This window comes from Grampus griseus (assembly GCF_964374135.1).
Source record: "Grampus griseus genome assembly, chromosome: 5".
Classification (NCBI taxonomy): domain Eukaryota; kingdom Metazoa; phylum Chordata; class Mammalia; order Artiodactyla; family Delphinidae; genus Grampus; species Grampus griseus.
The window spans coordinates 114,754,232-114,776,485 of NC_138998.1; the positions used below are offsets into that span (position 1 = coordinate 114,754,232).

Genomic DNA, 22,254 nt, shown 5'->3' on the forward strand with positions numbered 1-22,254 from the left:
AGAAGAAAATAGGACATGTTGATTGCTGCTTTGGTAATTTAGCTATTATTCTCAGTCTCCTATGTGTCAATTTAAAAATGATCACCAGTGTCAGTACACGGCTGGCAGCCAAAAGTTTTCTTTAATGTTCCACAGGCACAACTTTTCAGAGTTAGGGAACCGGAAATTCTTTTCTCCATAACTGTTAGTATCTACTTTTGAAAGCACGCAATTAAGAGAAAGCAGATATATCTGTTAATGTGCACCAATTAGTGGTACTAGGAAATAGAGGCTTTTGGAATTTTAGGATCAAGAAAGGTTGGAGTGTTAACCCTGAATTATTACCTATCCCTGCTACAGAAGAGAATTTGGACGTAACTCTATGTGCTTTGAGATTTACACATTTTTCCTCTGGTTTTGTTTTTTCTCCTGCTTCATTTTCAGGGTGTAAATATAAGTGGAGGTCAGAGGCATCGAGTCAGTCTGGCCAGAGCTGTCTATAGTGGGGCCGACATCTACCTCCTGGATGATCCCTTGTCTGCAGTTGATGTTCATGTTGGAAAGCAACTTTTTGAAAAAGTGATTGGGTCCTCTGGCATGTTGAAAAACAAGGTAGCCATAGCATCACTTATGCTTTAGTGAGGGAAGGAGAGGATAATCTATGTAGCATTGTGCCCCAAATTCTAATATTTTGTTTATTTGTTGAAGCAGAGTAGTTAAATTTCACATAAAGAATGAGATGTTATATTGCTCTTTTACAGACTCACTTTAATGAATGTCTTAAAATTTTTTACAAGTTTACTCTGACCACAACTTATGTGATTATTACCTCATTGACTAATACCATATTCAAAGGTGGTTTACATGCCAAAATGAGTTGTTTTTAGCTTAGGTGACTTTTTTTGAAAAGTGGTATTTTGGTGCATAGCACTTTTATAAAAAATAGTATTACTTTATTATTTATTACTTAAAATGTGGTATTATTAATCTAGCATTCATAACAATTCAATTGTCTTGTGAAGGAACCAAGAAGAAAGGAATTAATATTTACCAAGTGCATACTATGTTTGACACTAAATTAGTTCATTTAGTTCTTATAGCAAGTCTCTGAGATAGGCATTATCGTTGTTCTTGTTTTATACATGAAGAAACTCAGGGCTTATAATGACTTGTTGTAGCTTGCTTAATTTAAGAGCCACAGAGATTTTTAAAAGCCTGTCTGACCACAAAACCATACTCATCGATTCACAATATGTGTTTACAGATTTATTAATATAGAGAATTCTGGAAAATTTAAATAAATGTATAAATATTTAAAGAATAGACAAATGTCTTTACTTATTGAAATGAAACCAAGATAAATCTTCTCATTCAATTTTATGTATATATATACAATAATATGGAAAGATTTAAAAATAAAGACTTGAATCAAACATGTTTTTGTAATGCTACAGGACCTTAGAAAAAGGAAGCAAGAGTGACAGTTATAAGATTGTTTTTAATTTGCTGTAAATTTGATTCATTTTTAATGAATGAAGAATACCTGAACTAATGGGTTAAAAACATTTGCTGACTTTTTTCTTTTTTCTTTTTTGTCTAGCAGTGTATCATCATTCATTGTGAAATATATTTATATATGCTGCCTTAAACTGGCACCTACCAAGAATTTTACTCTAAAATAGTAAAGACAAAAAATAATGATTGCAGCTCTCTTTAAAATGGCTTATTTTTGCCATCTTTTGTAACCCAGGGAATAAAATACTCTTTTGTAGACTCGAATTTTAGTGACACACAACCTCACACTTCTACCCCTGATGGATCTTATTGTTGTAATGGAAAGTGGCAGAGTAGCACAAATGGGAACATACCAGGAACTTCTGTCTAAAAGCAAAAATCTCACAAATTTGCTTCAGGCCTTCAGTGAACAAGAAAAAGGTGAGGACACAGTGAAAAATAAACCTAAGATACAGTGTGCTTACCCATTTTGAAAGCCCATGAATTGCCTGATTTCTTACTATGCATTTTTCTTCATTCATGCTACTTAAGTCAGGAACTGGATGTCTTCCTTTCTCTAGAAAAGAAACAAATACGTTGGGACACATCAGCTAAAAATCAACCTTGTTTATGATTTTTAAGCAAAATGTTATGCCCCAGGGTCAGTTTGTTCATTTATGAAATAAGAGATTAGATGATTTATAAGCTCTGTTGCAGGTTTAGAATATAATGGGTCTAAACATTCTACTTTCTTTGAAATTAAATCCATGTCAAATAAATAATAAATATTTGAAACATACTATGGCATGTTGTGGGAGAGAAACAAAAGAAAAGAAAATCTGAAGAATGACAAAGGAGAATGATATTTGTCTAACTTTTACAAAATAGCAACTGAGTTTATTTACTACTAATTTTTGTTACTATAGTCCTAGTATTTTAAATTAAGATTCATAGATATTTGTGTAAATGAAGTGGTTTGGTCTTTATCTAATTAGGACATAAGGATGTTTGAAATCTAGTATTAGTTTAATATTCCAGAGATCAGTCATTTTCCAGCTCTGAAAGTTGGATGTACCATTATCTTTTTCCAGCTGTAGACGTTTTCTCATGTGTACCACCATCATGATCCTTGTTCTATACCTTTCCAGAACACCACTGAGAAATGGCTGGAAAACCAGTGAACTATTTCATAATTGCAGGCTAAAAGAAGACATATAGAGTTATTCTTAGTATTTCCTACATGAACTGGTATCTATTCATTCACTTTACACTTTACCTGGATATAAAAGTCTGAAAGATATGAAAGCAGTTTATAACAAGATCAGTGCAATTTAGTATTTTAATGCCATGAAATCAAAAAGCAGAGCCATTTTGCTGATGTGTTTCTCTAAGCTAATACACATTAGGTATGCACTACTATTTTTTTTATTCCTTGTTTATGCCCTTTTCTCAAATTTAAATATTCTATATGTAGATCCATTCAGAAAAACCTGATTCATTGTCAGGTGGCTGTGATCATTCTTAATAAAAGAAGACCTTGTCTTTTCTTAATGGCTAGCAGTTTTGGAAATGAGCCCTTGCCTATTTGGTCAGGCTAAGTAATAATTTATATTTAGTGTGTAGGAAAGATATATCTATGAGTGTCTCTGAGGGCTGCAATGAGGATGTGGTCTGTCATTTTCTCTATCCCCAGCACTTAGGTAGCCTCATGTTAGGCAAATAACAGGTACTCAATAGCTGTTTGTTAAACAGATGAATCTGCCTCCATATTTTCTACCAAAAGTACGTCTCCTCAGAGTGAATGGGATGATTTGTAATGCTACGAGCCAGGATATATTTTTTGCTACTTATTTTAAAGGCAACATGAAATATAAGTTGTATTACTTTGGAAAATATAGCTCTGAAAGCAGGCAGTGTATAAGTTTTAAGTTCAATATTTAATCTACCATAAAATATGGAACACAATTTTGAAAGTTGTGGAATTTGCTCTTGTTTAAGTCTCCAGTTTTGGAAACAAATATCATACCTCCCTCCATTGATATATCTTATGTACACCAGTCCTCTGTGGTAATAAGTGGAAAACAATCTTGAGGTTGAGCTGACATTAATAGATGTTACTATCTCAGCAACAGAAATATGACAGATTTAGGAAAATGTAAATTGAGCTTTCTTCTAGTTACTTCAGTATTGTGTCTTTTCTGTTAAAATTCAGAAAGGTGGTGAGTAGAGATCATTTTTGTACTAGAAATAGAATATGTTTTTTACAATGAATATTTCTGGGATTTTGATTTATTTGGATGGGAGTAAAAAATATATAAAGTCTTTTAAAAAGCAGGCATAAAATTACTCGTGTTAATACTAGATAGATAGATATTTGTAAAAGGTCAGCCATATATATTGTAATTTTATTAGTGACCACACAGAGCAGAACAAAAATAGGTCAACTGATATACAATTGATATAAAACATCCCCCAGACAACAACTTCAAACCTGGTTACATTTAGTCACATTCCTACAGTATTGCCGTTAGACCTGGGCCAATTTGACCCAGTCCTGTACTACGTCTCCGCTCTGCCTTCCCTGGCTGGCTCTCTGGCCAAGGCCTAGGGATTGTGCCCATCGGGGGTCCTCTTCCCATCCCGCCACTCCTTGACCACTCCAGGTACTTGGAGTCCCAGAGTTCTCTGCCCATATGACATAAATTTGCTCCAAGGACCTGGGCTCTCATTCTTTAGTTCTGCCCTCTTAAGGGTCGACTGCTCTACTGGCATTCACTACTCCTTGGATGAAGGATGTTTTTTTTTCTTGGAGGAGGGTTGGCAGAGTCTGGACATGTAGCTGAGGCAGCCACAGACATGATGAGGGGTGGAGCTGGGGTGGGAGAAAACCCAGCAAGCACCTTGACCACATCACCCGGGACTACTGCATTCCCCAGAGGAACTCGCAGGGCTCCAAACACTCTCACCTGGATTTTGCCTTCCAGGTGGTCGGGAAGGTGTATGTGTTAGGGTAAGCGATAGAACTTATTTACCAGTCTGTTAGTTCCATCTATAACTATCAAATACTTAGAAGTATGGTATGCGGGCCTTCATTTATACTCTTGCCCCAGTTACCACAAATGTTAGGCGCAGGCCTGTCCCTGTGGGGAATTTCTTTCTCTTCTTTGCATAAGTAGGGAATAAAAATCAACTTATATCTCAGAACATTTTTACTGGAATTTAGAAGAAAGAGGGCTACATGGACAGAGTGTGATTTGAGAAGTGTGATCCCCACTTCTAAATTCAATCTGTGATCTATCATTTATTTTTTACAATTTATCCTTTTGGCCTTGAGTCTGTTCAGGAATTACTTTAAAAAGCACACAGTATTTCCATTTAAAACTTTTTATTAACTTAATGTGACATGAAAGTGGGAGTAAAAGTCAGCACAACATAGTGGAAAAAACATGGGACCAATTTCAGAGCCCTGGGTTCTGGTTCTAGCACTGAATAATTATATGAATCTTTGTAAAAATGACCTCTTTTCATTCTTCCCATTTATGAAAAATGGGACTTGAACTAGATCTGTTTGTCCTGGTGTCTGATATGGAAATGAACAGTGTACATTTTTATCACTGCCTTGCCCCCAAAACTGCTTATGACCCAGACACTTTTTCTTTTCCTATAATTCTCACCCTCACTACCAGAGTTGATGACAGATAAGTAGAGTTTACAGTATAATTTGGTTTGGATACATCAGATCTCTAAAACTCCATCTAGCTCTGAAAAATCTATAAGTCTCACCTTATGAGAATATTATATAAGAGGTGAGAATCAGAGGAGAGAAAAGAGTTTATGGAAAAAGATATGACTAAAGATAAATTTACATATTTATAGGTTTAGTCTAGGATAATTCTTACCCATACTAATAATACTGATGGTAGCTAAGATGTCTTAGGTATTAATTCTGTCAATATAGTCACAAGTGTTTTACTTAATTCTCCCCCAAACCCCCTGAGGCTACATGGTCTTAATTTTACAAAGAGGATATACATCTTGCCCAAGTTAAGACAGTGTAAGTTTCAGAATTTGAATCCATCACTTCCTCTGTTTCATGCCAGAGGCCAATCAAACTCTTAAACATTATATCAAACCTGTAGGAACAAGTACATTGACTTAGTGTGAAAGACAGGAAGGAGTGTAGGGCTCAGCTCACGCTTGCTCTCTCCATCTCTCTGTCTTTCTCTTTTTCTCTCTCTCTCCTTCTCTGTCTCTTTGACAAATTTGGGTTTCAGGCAAATCACTCATCCTATCTGAGTTTTATTTTTCCCTTCAAAATAGGGGTAAATTTGCCTGTTGTTCTCTTTATCTTACCAGCTCATTTTGGCACTCAAATTGTATAATGTATGTGAACACGTTCTATAAATTATAAATATATAAATTCAAACATTATTATTATCAGCTATAAAGATGAAAATATGCCTTAGGCAGGAGAGGATGAAACATCCCCAAATTGAATTTTAATTCTGTGAGACATGGAATCCCACGTTTCTTAGAGATAGTTGATGTAAATCAGAGGCTTCCTTTAAGGACCAGATGTTTACTTCTAGAAATAAGAAAACATAGAGTTCATATAAGAGACCTTAGAAATCTCCAAGTCCACTTCCTTCTTTTTAAAGATAAAAAGTCTGAAATTCAATGAGGTTAAGTATTACACTGTGGGAAAAGACAAAAATCTGCCTAGCTCTGAGATGTTTCCCATCGAATTCACTAACAGTAACTTGAACCTCAGTCTTGTAGTTCTAGATGTGTGACTTTGATTAATGCTACCTGCTTTACTTCTCTGTGCTTTTTATCTGTAAAATAAGGATAATCATAGCATCTTCCTCACAGGGGTAGTTTTGAAACATAAGAGTTAAAATATGTAAAGTATCTAGAACATTGCCTGTCATGTAGGAAGCTATTATTAGTGACAATAGTAAGAACATGACAGAGATTCGGGGATTACCATTGCATGCTCTTAATACTTTTCACAATAATATTTGTCTATAAGACTTGATGATATTGCTTTTTTTTTTTTAAAGACTGGAGTCATGTTCCTCTTGGGCAAATACTTAAACCTTCTGTGGAAGATCCAAAACAAGTTAGCACTCCTCTCTAATGTCTAAGAAAGAACTTCTCCGTAGGCTTTTTCATTATGGAATCTTAGTTTTATCAAGACATTACAAAACATTTTAGGTGATTAAGAAATAATGAGGAAAATGAAAGGCTCCCAGTATACCTGTGGATCCAGAACACAAAAAAATTCTCTAACTTGTATAATCTTTCATCATATTTCTCTCTATTTTGTGCATTGTTTGCTTTTATGGATATAAAAGCACTCACCGTCTTCTTCCGCAGCTCATGCTTTAAAGCGAGTCAGTGTAATCGACTCCAGAACTGTCCTGAAAGAACAAATCCTGGAGCAAAATGATAGGTGAGTATTAGGGTAATACCAGGCTCATAGGGATTATGGACTAATTAATTACATTTTTTAACATTTAAAATGCATGCTATAAAAATGATCTGTACATTATGATGGATACAAAATGTACTTAGTGGTTTCCAAATTTTATACTATGAGTTACAAGGTTGTATCTAAGTTTTTAAGTGAGATGTATGTGACTTAATTTGGGACACATAGTAACTCTCAGTAATTTCTAGCCAAATTCTACTAGAAGAAATCTACTCAGATTTCTGTGTGAGCTAAAGATATACCCCAAATGAATCTGTTTAGAAAAATAAGAGGAAGGGAAGGAGGGAGGAAAAGAATGATAAGGGAAAGGAAAAGAGAAATAAAAATAATAAAACTGTGACCCTGATTAGATTGTTATATTATACTTCTTTTTCATTTTTGTAAGTAATTAAAATGAACAGTGATTGAAGCAAATTAACCTAATCAGTTATTTGCCCTAATACTCCAACAGTTGCAAAGAGGACACACACACAAAAAAAGGAATAATAGCAAAAAGTGGTTTCAAAAGTAAGTGGCTAGAATTATAGGGAGGTGCTAAAATGCAGGATTGGAATGGATTAGAGAGAAGCAAATACTTCAGGATCCAATAGCTCAGAATTTTGTAGTTTTGACCTCGAGTGAATGAATGGGCCTTGAATTTATTATTTTTTTGGAAAGGATTGGATATTCCTGTGGTTGTGTGATGATGTGGGTGTTGCAGCTTGGAGCTCTGTGTACATACCAGGTTTAGCTGACTGAATAGGTAAATTAAATTATTCCTCTGGATCATAAAGACCTTGGACTGCTTTTCTTCTTTATTGTCTTGGTGTTGTCATCCAGTCTCATGACTTTAATTACCTTTACTCCAAGTTTATATCCCCAGCCCAACCTGTCCTCTGAACCCCAGAATTGGACCCTCCTCTTTGATGTCTAATCTTCTTAGCTAATGGCAGCACTGTTCTTCCCGTTGCTTAGATAAAATATCTTGCAATCACCCTTGACCTCTCTCTTACTCCATATCCAATCCATCATCAGATCCCATTGGCTCTATCTTCAAAATATATCCAAGAATCCAGAATTCAAACACTACTCATCGCTTTCACAGCTTCCCTTTGTCCAAATCACTGTCATTTCTCCCCTGAATTATTATAATTGTCTTCTTACAGGTCTTCCTGCCACCAGCCTTGCCCTGTACAGTCTGTTTGCAGCGTAACATCCAGAGTGGTTTGTTTTACAAATATGAGTCAGATCATGTCATTCTTCTGCCCCAAATCTCCAAAGGATTCACATCTCAGAGTAAAATCCCGAGTCCTCACAATGACCTATAAAGCCTTGGAGGACCTGGACCTGTTTACCTTTCTCAGAACCTCCTAAAGCTCATCTCACTATTCTACTGCAGCAAGACTGACTCTGCTATTCCTGGAAGACTAGGCATGCGCCTCCCCTGGTGCCTTTGCACTTTCCGATCCCACTGCTTAGGGCATATTTCTCCCAGATATCCATATGGCTTGCTCGCCCATCTTCTGCAGGTCTTCTGCTCAAATGTCACCTCATCAGTGAAGACTTAGTTAGCCACCCTATTTTATACCACAATACTTCTTACCCCTTCCATGCTTTTCCCCCCATAATTTTTACTAATTATCAGCGTACTGGAAAATATACTTATTTACTTTTATTTTGTCTTTCTCTTACCTCTAGGTTATAAGCTTTATAAGAGCAGGAATTTTTGTCTTTTTGTTCACTCTTCTTTTGCCATCTACGTAACACATTTCAACTAAACACTGAATAGCATGTGTTCAGTAAGTACTTTGAATGGATGAATAAATAACTAGAGACTGAAAGCACACTCAAGGAACTTTTAATCCATCATTTATTTTATTTTATTTTTCATACCATTATAACAATAAGTTTCATTTAAATGAGTGTCAGTTTTTAAGGATATCCAAGAAAAGCAAAAAAAACACTGAAACAGACTTTGAAATTTCTGGGCTGTTGGATCTTCAAATCTCTAAATTATAAAGAGAGTTTTCATCTGTGTATAGTCTCACCATACACTCAATAAGTAGCTTGCTTTAAGGCTTAAATCTTAAAAATCAATAAGTATTGTTATAAACATAATCATACCCTTTCCTCTGTAATAAATCATTTTTTCTATTTATAAGTCACGGTTAGTCATATCCAAATTGAACCTCTTAAAATTTTTGTGAACCACTTTTACAAAATTTCTCCTTGAAAAAAGAACCCCAATCCCTATAAACGTTTGTTTACAGAACTGGTTTCTAAACATTTCTCAAGTTCTGGCGGCTCAAACAGAAGCCAGCATGCTGAAACTTACTTCTTCAGTAGAGTACATCAAAAGGATCACCTCAATCCTACCACGGCACATTCATGTCAACAGAACCCAGCGTCAAACTTACTTTTTAATGACTGTGATAAAAATGTTATTGGAGGTCCATGAATCCCCACATACCAATCTTTTCTTGTTTTTAGGCATGGCAATTATATCACTTTTATTTTTTGTTTGAGAGGTCAGAGACCTATTTTCATTTCTCCAAAACATGTGCATCTTTGCCTACTTCCATGTATTTCCTAGTTTATTACTTTCTATACTATTCCTAGTCTAGCTTTCATCATTTTTTATCTGCTTTACCATTTGGTAAGGTAACATTACATGGGGAAGATTTTCCTGACTTTCAACCTAATTTTTTTTAACCATACCCAATTATTTCCAATTTATGCAGAATTAAGATACACTAGAGATTGGAAGATACAAACAGACAGGAACTTCACAATGGAGACTCTCTACAGTGGGATGTACTGAGATAGAACAATGAATCTTCCTCATGGAAGGGTTCACAGGGAAACTAACTACCCATCAAGCGGGAGGTGGAAAAGAAGTTGGACCGAATAATGACTGAGAGTCCCTCCCTTTGAAATTTAAGAGTTAGAATTACATTATGATGTTAGTTTTGTTTTCAAATGGGGACTAAAATAAGTTGAACTGTTTCAATATTTTGTTTTTCATTTTTTGGTTTAAATTTATATGGTATATATTATTTTATTTCCTTAAATATTTATTACTATCTTCCCCGACCAAAATAAACTGGAAATGCTATTTTAGTATCTAGACTGCCCCCTTTTGGCTTTCATGTCAGACTCTATTAATCACTTTAATCCTCCCATACATACTCTATACTTTGCAACTGTATGCTCAGTTCAGGGATAACGGTTTCAGTATGTTAATTTTATATATTTTATACAAAAATATGCAGACCGGTATTATGCCGACTTTCCCAAGGGTTTCTGAAGGACAGAGTAAAACTCATTTTTAAAACTTCTCTACCAGCATAAAAAAATTTGCTCTTTTAAAATTCAAATAAAACCTGCTATTCACAACAAAGTGCCCAGGACCAAATGCAGAACTTTTGTGGAAAAAGGATCATTAACATTGTAGTTTGGAAAAACAGTACCCTCCTGTGTAGTGGCCAGTACATTATTGGTCTTTCTTAGTTATGTCTAATTAGGATGCTTTAATTCCCTTTTAACAGTTGGGTTCATAGCATTTTATATCCAGCTACATTAAGAATTAATTTTTTGGCTTGACACCAATGCTAAATTTGCTTATCCAAACAGAAGCCATGCCAAGGGCTTGAAGGATGATGACAGTAATTAACCCAAATCATATACCAGGAGCTATTCCAATGAAAGTGTCTGTTAAATAGTGTATCTTTTCCTGAGGTAAAGCTGATCCTACAAAGGGCATGCATGTACTGCAACCTCCCACAGAATGTTTCTTGACACTAATGCCAGAGACGGAAAGGGAAGAACTACTGGGCTGATCAAATAGCCATTTCTTATTCTGATAAACAAAATGGGAAATGTGGAGAAATGGGGGCATGTACCTCAGTTTAGAATTTCTAGAGGTCAGTTTGATATTAGATATATCAAATGACTTAGAATGTAGCATATCTCATGCTCCTATGTCCCTACAAGGGACCATGAGAGATGTGTAAAGAGAATTATCATTACAGCAATAATTAAAGCAGGAAAAATCTGCAACCAGTATACATTTTGATTTTGTTAAATAAATCTTAATATAGTAAAATGATAAAATATTATGTTGCCATTTGACAAAATATAATGCTGTAATAGAATAGTATTTGAGGTGCATTATATACTGAGTTACAAAGACCACGGGTAAAATTTTTTAAAAATTAAGACTTGTTATAGAGCAACATTTGAATTATGATACCACACATATAGAGAAAAGACTATAGCAATCCTCACCAGCATGTTAGCACCAAATATCTCTGGAATATAGCATTATGAGTATTTTGCTTCTGCTTGTCTTCGTCTGTTTTCTCTCTTCTCTCTCCTCTGTTGTCTTTGCTCCTCTTCGTGCCATTCTGTATTTTCCAAACATTTCTTCAGTAACACAATTCCAGAGGAATTGACAGCTACTTGGTGATTGGTTGGAAATGTGTCAATGTTGAGACCGAGGAAGCGTCGTGGCCAGAGAAAGCTTTTGAGGAGGTAGGAAGTAACTGGTTTCGTGTAGGGCGTGTTTGAGGTAATCAAGCAGAGACGAAGTAGGTGGCAAGTAGGTTTTTTACCGTATGGATCTGGAGCTCAAGGAAGAGGTATGGACTTGAGAAATCCATGTGAGAGTCACCCACAAAGACGAAGGTTGTTGAAACTGGGAATGGATGAGAGTGCTCAGGAAAGAGTGTGGAGCATAGAAAGGAAATAATGACTAGAACTGAGCCTCAGGAAATACAAACGTTAAAGGAAGACAGAAACTAATGGAGGCCCAGAGAGGTGGGAGAAAACACAAATGTGTGATGGTAGGGAAGTAAGAGGAAATGTCTCTTCAACAAGGGAACGGTCAATGATGTTAAATGCCATGGAGAGTTTAAGTGAAATAATTTTTAAAGTATCCCATGAATATAGCAATAAGTATTGTACCTACTTTATCAAGGCCCCGTTGATGGAAACCGTTTCAACCAGGTGCCAGAAAGTTCGAGGAGAAAAAGGTGGTTTGGCAGAAAAATGTTTGGCTACAGAAAGAAGGCAAGAAGTAGGATAGTAACTGAACATAGAGTTGAGGGTGGAATCATTTCTGTGGTGATGGTATTAATTATAGATGAGAAAAATGTGGAGTTCTCTGTGGGCTGAAGGGAAGGAGTCGCTAGAAAGGAAGAATATGAAGATTAGAAAAGAGAGGACACAATTCGGGGTCTCCTAGATTTGCCTTAAGCTAAGAATCCCTTGCATCATTTGTTTAAAAGACAGATTTCTAGAGGGGAAATCTTATAATCTGCATTTTAAAAAGACACTGTCAAGTGTGTCATTGACAGGAAAGTGTGGAAACGCTATATTTAATAAATGTATTTTGAGAAAATGGGGCAGAATGGGATTCAGCTCATAAGGTTATCCTTAGATCTGTGGAGAAAACTACCTTTGTTTTTTACAGGAGAGAATTAGAAAAGGCTGGGTGGAGATGCAGATAAAAGTAGAAGTGTGGTGACTGACTTCCCTATCTGCTTTGACTTTCTCCATCAAGTAGGACACGGGGGCGCCTTCTGAGAGAGATGCAAGAATTTCTAGGCACTATAAAAACCCGGGTGGAAGGAAGATATTACTTTATGGTGGAGCCAGTTTGCTGGGCTCTATGATCTTTTGAAGCAGCACTCCGCAGATGGGCAACAAGTGTGACAAAGGCTAACTTGTCAGTTTTAACGTTGAAATTTAATTGAAAGAAAGCTATTAAAGTTCAGAATGTCACCACAGTTTGGATGACATGGTAATCATGGAGTACAGGTTGGATAATAAAAGGAATCGAGACAGGGCCTAGGTTTGCCTGGGGCTGAGAGTTTCCCGGATGTGGGACAGTCAATGCTAAAACCAGGAATATCCCAGGTAAACCAGGATCGTTAATCATTTTAGGGGGCAAGGATGATAGAAAGTTACATTTGGGAACTGGGGGTCTAGGTAGAATAAAAACCAAATATAGTGAGAGTAACTGAATGTACAATCTAGAAATAGAAAAGGTTATGTTATGGCCAGGGACTGAAACAATTGGAGTCAAGTTTTCAAAGGTGGATTAGTTCCAGGTAATAAGATTCATGGTTTGCGGTCATGAAAGTTGATGGCCAATGTAGAATGCAGATGCAGGACTCTGGAAGTATGAAGGTCATGAAGGTGAAAAGAGATTGAGTTTAATACATTTGTCCTTGTCAGCTGTGACGTCACCCAGAATAGTGGCAGAACGAAGTGGGACGAATTAGCCCGATGCTAGTCTTCTGATAGGACAGGAGGTGAGTAGATGCGGAGGCACAGATTGTGGTACAGCCAGATGGCATTGTCTTACACAATCTAGGGATTTGGCTCAAGTTTGAAGGATAATTATCTAGAAGAAGCAGTGAAAAAAATCATACAATATGCCCTGGCCCTAAAATATATGGGGTAAAAAAGAATAAACGATCTCCCTTCCAGAAGATTAAAGGAACATTATTATTATCACGGCAAGTCAGGTCTCTGTTAATGAAGCAGAAGAGTGTGCAATAAAGTGGTTGAGAGTGTTTAACTTTTTAAAAAATGTTTAGTTGATCTAAAAACCTAAAAAAAATGTACATCGTCTTGCTTTATCAGGCCCTTATTGGATCAAGGAAAACAGTTCTCAGTGAGAAAAGAAAAGGTCCCTGTTGGTGGGGTAAGCACCAGAATAACTAGTGTTATTTGTTACTAACCACTCAAATATAAATGTTATTAATAAATACCATATGTTTTTCATTGAATTTGAGGAAGGTTGCTATATGATAGTTTGAAGAAATTGAATTAAATGGAACAGTTGGACATTATAGTGGTGTTTAATTAGGATTACATGTTATTTAGCTATGTATATTCTGGTTTACTAATAATAGTAACTAACATGATTTCAACTTTTATTTTTAAGTGCTCAGGACTGTGCAGGCACCTTGCTTGTATTTATAAGGTGGCTACTAGCATTACTCCAATTTATAGATAAGTAATCTGAGGACTAGAGTAGTTAGTAACTTAGACCAAAATCATAAAGCTTAGGATATGTCAGAGCAGGATTTAAATCTAGCTTGTGTGACTTTAAGTACAGTAACTTTATTTTTAAAAACAATTTTGCTTTTAGGTGAAGTTCTCAATCATTCTGAAGTACCTCCAAGCCTTCGGCTGGCTCTGGGTATGGCTGAATGTGGCCACTTACCTGGGGCAGAATTTGGTGGGAATTGGACAGAATCTATGGCTTAGTGCCTGGGCAAAAGAAGCAAAGCACATGAACGATTTCACAGAATGGAAGCGAATAAGAAGCAATAAACTTAACATCTATGGATTATTGGGATTAATGCAAGGTTAAACAAAAAGTCTAGCTGCTTTTCTTTTCTCTTTCTAACCTAATTGATTCAGATGCAAACGTAGGGCATTGTTTTACTTTTTAAAAATCTATGTCATAATATTCAAATACTTTGGGAGAATTCAAATGCCTGTGTTTTTAGTTCACCATATTTGCAAGAGTAAACAAAAACTTGTATGTGTCAACTACATGGCCCACACTGAATATTATCAATTTGTCTCATTTAATCTTGACAATAAGTATTTAGCAAGGTGTCATTATCCCCATTTTACAGCTGAGGAAACTGAGTCTCATATGTTAAGTCAGTCAGGACTCAGAAGTCTTGAATACGTGGCTGTCCACTGTATGTGTGAGGCTTGTGACTGATGTGAAGATCAGTAAGTGCGTCTTAAAAACTGCATTGTAAGTAAAGCTTAAAACTACATCGCAAGCAATATGCGTGTAAAAGTAGTAAAAGAAAACACTGTAAGGATTTAGAGCAGGGGAAAGCCGTATTTGGTTGAGAGATTAAGGTAATTTCTAAGGCATAGTTGGCATTTGAGGTGACACTAAAAAGATGGAGGGAATTTTGTCAGGGATCACAGAGGACAAAAGCTGATAGATGCAGAGAAAGATGTGAATAAAGACGGATGGGGAAGGTGAGGGGGATATAGGCATAGGTGAGGGTGCCAGTCTGAGTAGTCTTTAGTTTTTTTGTTTTTTTTTTTTGCGATACGCGGGCCTCTCACCATTGTGGCCTCTCCGATTGCGGAGCACAGGCTCCGGACGCGCAGGCTCAGCGGCCATGGCTCACGGGCCCAGCCGCTCCGTGGCATGTGGGATCTTCCCAGACCGGGGCACGAACCCGTGTCCCCTGCATTGGCAGGCGGACTCTCAACCACTGCGCCACCAGGGAAGCCCCCAGTCTTTAGGTTATTGATAGGGCAGTAGGGGAACTAGAGGTGGAAAGGTAGTTTGGAGATGATAGTTAGAAAGGCAAGTAGAAAACTTTGAGAATTGAGGGAAAAAGAAGTGACAGAATTTGGAGTCATTTTTCAGAATAAGAATAAATTTTCAGTGATGAAAAAAGATGGATTTTTATTGATGGGACTAAAGTCGGAGACCAGGGAGAAGTTGAGGTTGGTAGGGAAAAAATAATCAATTATCTTCAGGAGTCTAGATGGGAGATCATCTAGTACAAAAAGATCTCTTATCTGATGCATCTCCTTGTCACCCAAAGCATCTAGACTAGTGCTAACCAATGGGTAGGGAATGAAATAAGATTTGAATAAAGTATGAATGGAGGAAGGGTCAGAGAGCTGCAGTGGGACTGGAGAAAAGGGATGGATAGGAAAGACACTGCAGTGAAAACATATGTAAGAATTGCTGATTTGTGGGTAGGAAGAGAACATCACTCATGATTTTGAAGTTTGGGTAATTGAGAGAACAATGAAGACAAAAATAAAGAAACCAAGGATGAGGGAAGTCAGTTGGTAGAGCAGAGAAATGATTAATTCAATTTGGAGCATGTTTAATGGGAAGTGTGGATACATATTTTTCTGCTGTTTTTTTTTCTCCCCAGTAGCAGAATAGATACACATTGTCCTTCAAAGAAGTTAGGTGATTTGAAAGAGTAAGAAGAAAGACACTCAAAAGTATAGTACTCAAAAGTGTAGAACAATTAAAGGGAAGATATTTTTAATTAATTAATTAACTTTTGGCTGCGTTGGGTCTTCATTGCTGCGCACAGGCTTTCTCTAGTTGCAGCGAGCAGGGGCTACTCTTTGTTGCGGTGCGCAGGCTTCTCATTGCGGTGGCCTCTCTTATCGTGGGGCACGGCCTTTAGGCATGAGGGCTTCAGTAGCTGTGGCTCGTGGGCTCAGCAGTCGTGGCTCTAGAACGCAGGCTCAGTAGTTGCGGCACACGGGCTCAGCCGCTCTGCGGCATGTGGGATCCTCCCGGACCAGGGCTCGAATCCGTGTCCCCTGCGTTGGCAGGCAGATTTTTAACCACTGCACCACCAGGGAAACCCAAGGGAAGATTTTTTAAATAGACAATTTTTGATGTGTTTATAAGAAGAAAGGAAGACAGAGTGAAGGAGAGTGATAAATTCAAATAAGAAATAACAAAGCCATCTACGTGGAAGTCTTGCTGTCTAGGGATATGCATAAGGGAAAACAGAGATGCATGCTTTTGGTAACAGAAAATGAAGATAACATTTAAAAATTTGTGATTTAGGGCCTTGCTTCTGTTTTCTGCTCTCCTATCTTATTTTTATTGTGTGACCATAGTACTTCTTATAAGTATCTCCATCAGAAAGTAAGCAAATATTGTGAGACAAATTTATGTTTTTGTCATTCTGTTAACAACATTCATTGAGGAAAGAGTTGTTATGTTAACAACTAAAATGAGACACCAGGACTTAGAATGTGTTTGGTTTTGAGTCAGTGAATCAAGTTTTTTGGCTTGTGGTTTGCAACTTGAGGAAAAAGTAGGTATAGACATCTAGAATGCTGAGCAGCAAAAGAAATGTCCCATATACATCTCTATATCTATGTCTGTCACACATATATAGGAGGGTTAAACTCTTACCAATCCAGTGAGCTCATGTTACAGTTTTAAGGGAGACTCAGTATCCTTCGGAGAATATTTTAAGTGAGCAAATACTGTTTTTCCTATACTAGACAAGGTATGCAAGTTTAGTGTTCAAAATTTTACTTGTGTAAAGTCTGACTTTTAATTAACTATCAGTAGGTATAGAAAGTATTTTGTAGTAAAGGTAACAGATTATGCAGAGTTTAATCAAAAAGATTTTTTCCTGATTGGATTTTTGTTTTTTACATTTAAAAACATTTAAATTTTTGACTTATTATTAAATACAATTATAAATTATTTCTTAAGAAATGAAAATATATAATTTCTGATTTTTTTAGTAGTCTGCAGCTGTGTCCTATGGAACCTGGTTCAATCAAGAGCAGGCTGTATTCACTGATATCATCAAAGCTCACATTATTTTTTGAGCTTTAAAACATAAATAGCACTTTCACGTGTTAATGCCGGAGGCTATGAATAATATAGAAGGCTAACATTCAAAGAAAACTGGCGTACTGAAGCAGAAAACATTGCATCTATATTTTATAACAATAATAAAGATCTTACCTTATCTTCTGAAAAAGAAATAGCCCTGAACATTTTATTCCTGGTTCCCAGCTATTTCCTTTAGAATCTCTAGGGCACTCTGAACATCCTTAATCTATTGTGTTTTATGCCCCCTTGTTAGGAACTTCCTTTTCCAACCCAATGTGTAAAATGTAGACACCTTATTTTCAAAGTGCAATGTTTAAGGAGTACACACCAGTCTAAGATGAGTGAGTTGATCATTTACTTTACTTACCTCACAAAATTCCACTGAAATGACAGTGGATAAATATAAAAGTAAAGGGTTCAGGGGATTTCAGAGTGATAAATGTCTACATAAGCGATTATACTGATAATCAAGGGTAGAAGAACCTGTAACCAGGAACAGATACTAGATGAAACTGTCAAAGAATAGGGAGCGGTTCAGTCTAGCTGTGGAGGAACTCAGGTACAGAGAGTAGGATTGAGTAGCGTCGAAATAATCAAAGTGATTCACTAGAACATTGTTCTCCTGTTACCAACTGGCACAGCAGTAGTACAGTGAAAACTAGGAAGCTGATGTTTAAAAAGGAAATTAGGGTTACTAGTGTGTGTGACCTACATAGAAGAAAGCCTCCTTATGTGGCTTTTGGAGAAGTTCCAGCCTATGTCTAGATCACCATATGAGACTTCCAGTTTCACACCCACTTAAGTGGAATTTCCATTCAGAGGAGATTGGGGAAAATTAATGTGCACACAGGCAGAAGAAAGCCACACCAGGTACCTCTTAATTCACCATGGTTTTTTTTTTTTTTTTTTTAATCACCATGTCTTTATCTTGCATGTTTTAACTGGTAATGATGGATGGTCATGCATTTTAGTCAAGTGAGCAGTATAGATATGAGCCAGCAAATAGAGCAGTGGAGCCCAGAAGTAAAATAGTCATATTTGATATGTAAGAGAAGCTTAAAATTAGTATCTTCAGATATTCAAAAGCAGAGGCAAAGCAAGAGCAGAATGTGCTTAAATAAGTTCAGTCTAAGAACAAGAAAGTTCTTAAAAAATTTAAAGAATTTTAAAAAGATTGTACAAGTGTGAGAAGATAAATCGGTAGAAATTGTCCCAGATGTACAATATCAAAAACATAGATGGCAAATGATAAATAAGGAAAAATCAGAGGAATAATCCAAGATGTTCAACATCCATACAATAAGACACAGTAAATACAGATGGAAATTGTCAAATGCATAATATTTAACAACATTTTCTGTAACTGAAGAATACTAAAGCCTGTTCCCACAAAAATTTCCAGTTTAGAGCAGAAATACAGAGGGTTCCAAGAGAGTAGTTTATGTTGCAGGATGAGGGGGTGAAATAGGATGAAAGACATAATAGACTCTCTGCTGAGTTTAAACATATTCCAAAGAGATTTGCTGACTATTGAATTGTTTGGGAATAGATTAGTGCTTGTTGCATAGAAAAATAGTGGTACAAGCATTATACATTTAGTGAACTTCATGAATATTATGTTTAGTAGTAATGTAAACACTGAATATTTGAGAACAAAAGGGCAACAACCTATTTTTGGAAGGACTAGAAGCAAGTATGGGGAGTGAGGTAGGAAAATAATAGAAAGTATTTAAGAGTAAGAAATTATTAAAGAGGAGTGTGTGATGTTATTTAAAATATAAAGGAACTAGCTAAAAGAATTTGAGGTTGGAACAAGAATCCTGTTGGCAACACACTTTTACTAACAATTTTGTATAGTAGAGATCAGCGGTGCAATTGTGTATCCCAGAAGACTCAAGAGCAAATGGCTTAAATAACATGGAAATTTATTGATGCCTCAAATGGAAAAGTCCAGGCACAAGTTTTTAAACACACTTGATCCAGGGGCTCAAACGAAGTGTCCACCATGCTTCCTCAGTTCTGCTCGTTTTCCTCTTTTCCTGAGCCATTCTCAGGCTTCACATGGTGATGAAAATGTTCTCTTTCAAAGAACCTCTTTCCATAGAAATCCATGAAATTACTCTCCTTGAAACAATTTGAGTCACATATCCACCCTTGAACCAATCACTGTAACCAAGCATTTCTTCCTCCACCCCTACAAGTTCCCCAGTTTGGGGATTCTTTGTCCTTTCATTTCTTCTTACACACCTGGATAGTTCTTTTCTGAGCTTGTCTCTTTCTTGTTATATTTTTGTCAAACACAGTTACCAATAGTCAATAGAGGCTAATAACTGTGTTTTAACCTGTTCCACTGAAGCTACATGTTTATTATTTATATTTTCTAACTTTTTAGTTTTTTCAAGAACCTTCTCACCAACCAAACTGTAATAGCTTGACAGACCAAAAATAGTTTATTCATGACTCATACCACTTGTCCACTGTAGGTCAGGAAAGGGACTCTTCTGATTCTAGGGCCCAAGATGAAGAAGCAATCCAACCACTATTTTAAATGTTGGCAGGCACTGTGCAAAGGGAATAGGAGCTTTAGCAAGTCTGACACCTGGAAGTGTCATGTGAAATATCTCAACTTACTGTTCAGAACTATTCATTTGATCCCATCAATCACAAGGAGGTCAGAAAGTGCAATTCTACCATGGACCTAGAAGCTAGGAGAACTGAAATGATTTGTCTAGCAACATCAGTCACTACCACATTGTCTTTCAGGACATCATAAAGTTAATAGGTTGCCAAAATTCTGTCAACCCGGTTGATCTCTTATCTTTAGAGCATTTCTCTAGAACCTATGCTCATGAATAAGGAGAGCCCTGCTCTTATAGCGCACCAGAGTGTCCGTATTTATTTTCCATGCACCATATGCATTTATACTTAGTTTGGTCCACAGTGATACACTTTTAAGTTTGATATTTGAGTTTTCCATTAAAAATAAATGCTATTACAAGCAATCTTTTGAGAGTTAAAATTCCGAATTTAAGCTGTTAACGTGTCATTGATAACAATTTGTGTTTAGGTCTCTTTGTTTGCTCGGGAGCTTATGTACTCACCAGAGGGTCCTTGGCTGCCTCTCGAGCTTTGCATGCTCAACTGTTGGATAATGTGCTGCATCTCCCACTCCAGTTCTTTGAAACCAATCCCATAGGCCAGATCGTCAATCGGTTCACCAAGGTAAGTAAGCCATACCTTATTAAATAGCATACGTATAAATGATCCACATTTAGTACCTTATTATCTCATTTGTAAAAAATATCATTCTAAAAAGATGGGATTACGTTTAGGGTAGATTTCATTGTTATTTTATTTCTAATTATTGGGACATTTATGATTGATGTATAGCAGAGTCACATCTTACACACATATTTAAAATAACCCTTAAAAATAGCTGAAAGAATCCAAGAAGTGCACGTGCTCTGGTGTCTACAACTCCAATTCTTATACACATTTAGTTTGAGAATCAGTGGTTCAGGCTGAGGAGGGGGAGAAATGTAAGTCTGTATCGACATATCCAGATTTTAAGCATTCTGCCTTTAAAAGAACTATCAACTCATTAATGGCAAATGGGGGATGGGTAGAGGTTCCCAGAGTGTCTCTGCTAACCTATAGGGTTTTGCCCATTGTGTTTACTACTAAGTACTTGTAATTGTACTGTCCAATAAAATGTAATGCAAGCCACAGCGGTAATTTAAAATTTTCTAGTAGCCACAATATAAAAGTAAAAAGAAACAGTTGAAGTAATTATTTATAATAATATATTTTAACAGAAAATATCTGAAACATTACTTTAAAGTATAATCAATGTAAAATTATTGATTGAATATTTTATTTTTCTCCTACAAAGTCTTCAAAATCTGGTTTGTGTAATAGACTTCTGTTAGATCTCAGTTTGCAGCAGCCATGTGGCTTCTGTATTAGTGCATAGCCATGATCTTAAAATATGGCAATATATTTTTGTGTATATGAAAAACATTTGGTGTGGTATGGGGAAAAATGAGGATAAAACATCAAAATATAAATGAGAATACCTAGCGTAATCAATTTTTGATGGAGTATTAAATCTTGCTTAATCATACCAGTGTCACACTGTTCTTTGAAAGTTTATAGAAGAACTTGATCACCAGTGTTCTTTGTCTCCCAGTGGACATATCTCTATGACCCTCCTAAACAACTCGCATTATTATGCAGTAACATGACAAATGATTGGGTCTTGAACAGATGAGAATATGAGAAGGTGTATTTTAAAGACAGGAAGGAAGTTACTTATGAATATGATGCTCTTACACTATTTGGTATGTGAGATAATCAGGGAAGTCCCAAAGCAAGGCTGAGAAGAAATAAAATTCTATCTCCATTCTTTGTCAGTTTTGTCCTAAACTGAATACTCCATCCCTTCAAGGTTGAGTGCCTTCCTATTCCCTGGGATCTCTAACGTCATACCTTATACCACAAACATAGCTTTAAGTTACATGTGAACTGATGCATGACCTTCCCATGTCCATTTCTCAGTCCCATTGTCCACCTCTATCTTTCGGTTTTTAATTTTGTAAGTGAAGATTATTTTGTTTTCCTGTTTCTTCTGATATTGGCAGGATCCAGCTATCCAAGAAGGTCACTGGACATGTTCTCAGTGGATAAGAATGGCCCAGGAGTGTTTTACAGTTTTTAGGGAGTGAATAATGGTAGACCAATGTCCCTGAATACCCAACTACCGGGGTTTGGACTCTTTTTTTTTTTAACAGAGTCTGATTTCAGTCATATAAATTAAGTGCCATGTAGTTGTCATTGGGAAGTACAAATTGCTTGATCATAGACATATTGGTACTAGAACACCCTCTTAATTGTTACAGCTGAAAAATACATGGGGGTG

At 36.4% G+C, this 22,254-nt stretch overlaps 1 protein-coding gene across 1 annotated transcript in view; it reads left to right on the forward strand.

Annotated features, from left to right (window-relative positions):
• LOC309822800 (multidrug resistance-associated protein 1-like) overlaps positions 1-22,254 on the forward strand; it is a 76,763-nt gene that overhangs the window by 41,031 nt on the left and 13,478 nt on the right. Inside the window, exons 14-19 of the mRNA XM_082654821.1 lie at positions 424-591; positions 1,752-1,914; positions 6,853-6,928; positions 13,598-13,658; positions 14,109-14,328; positions 20,404-20,558. Coding sequence (XP_082510947.1) covers positions 424-591; positions 1,752-1,914; positions 6,853-6,928; positions 13,598-13,658; positions 14,109-14,328; positions 20,404-20,558 — 843 coding nt within the window. The remainder of the gene's footprint in view (positions 1-423; positions 592-1,751; positions 1,915-6,852; positions 6,929-13,597; positions 13,659-14,108; positions 14,329-20,403; positions 20,559-22,254) is intronic.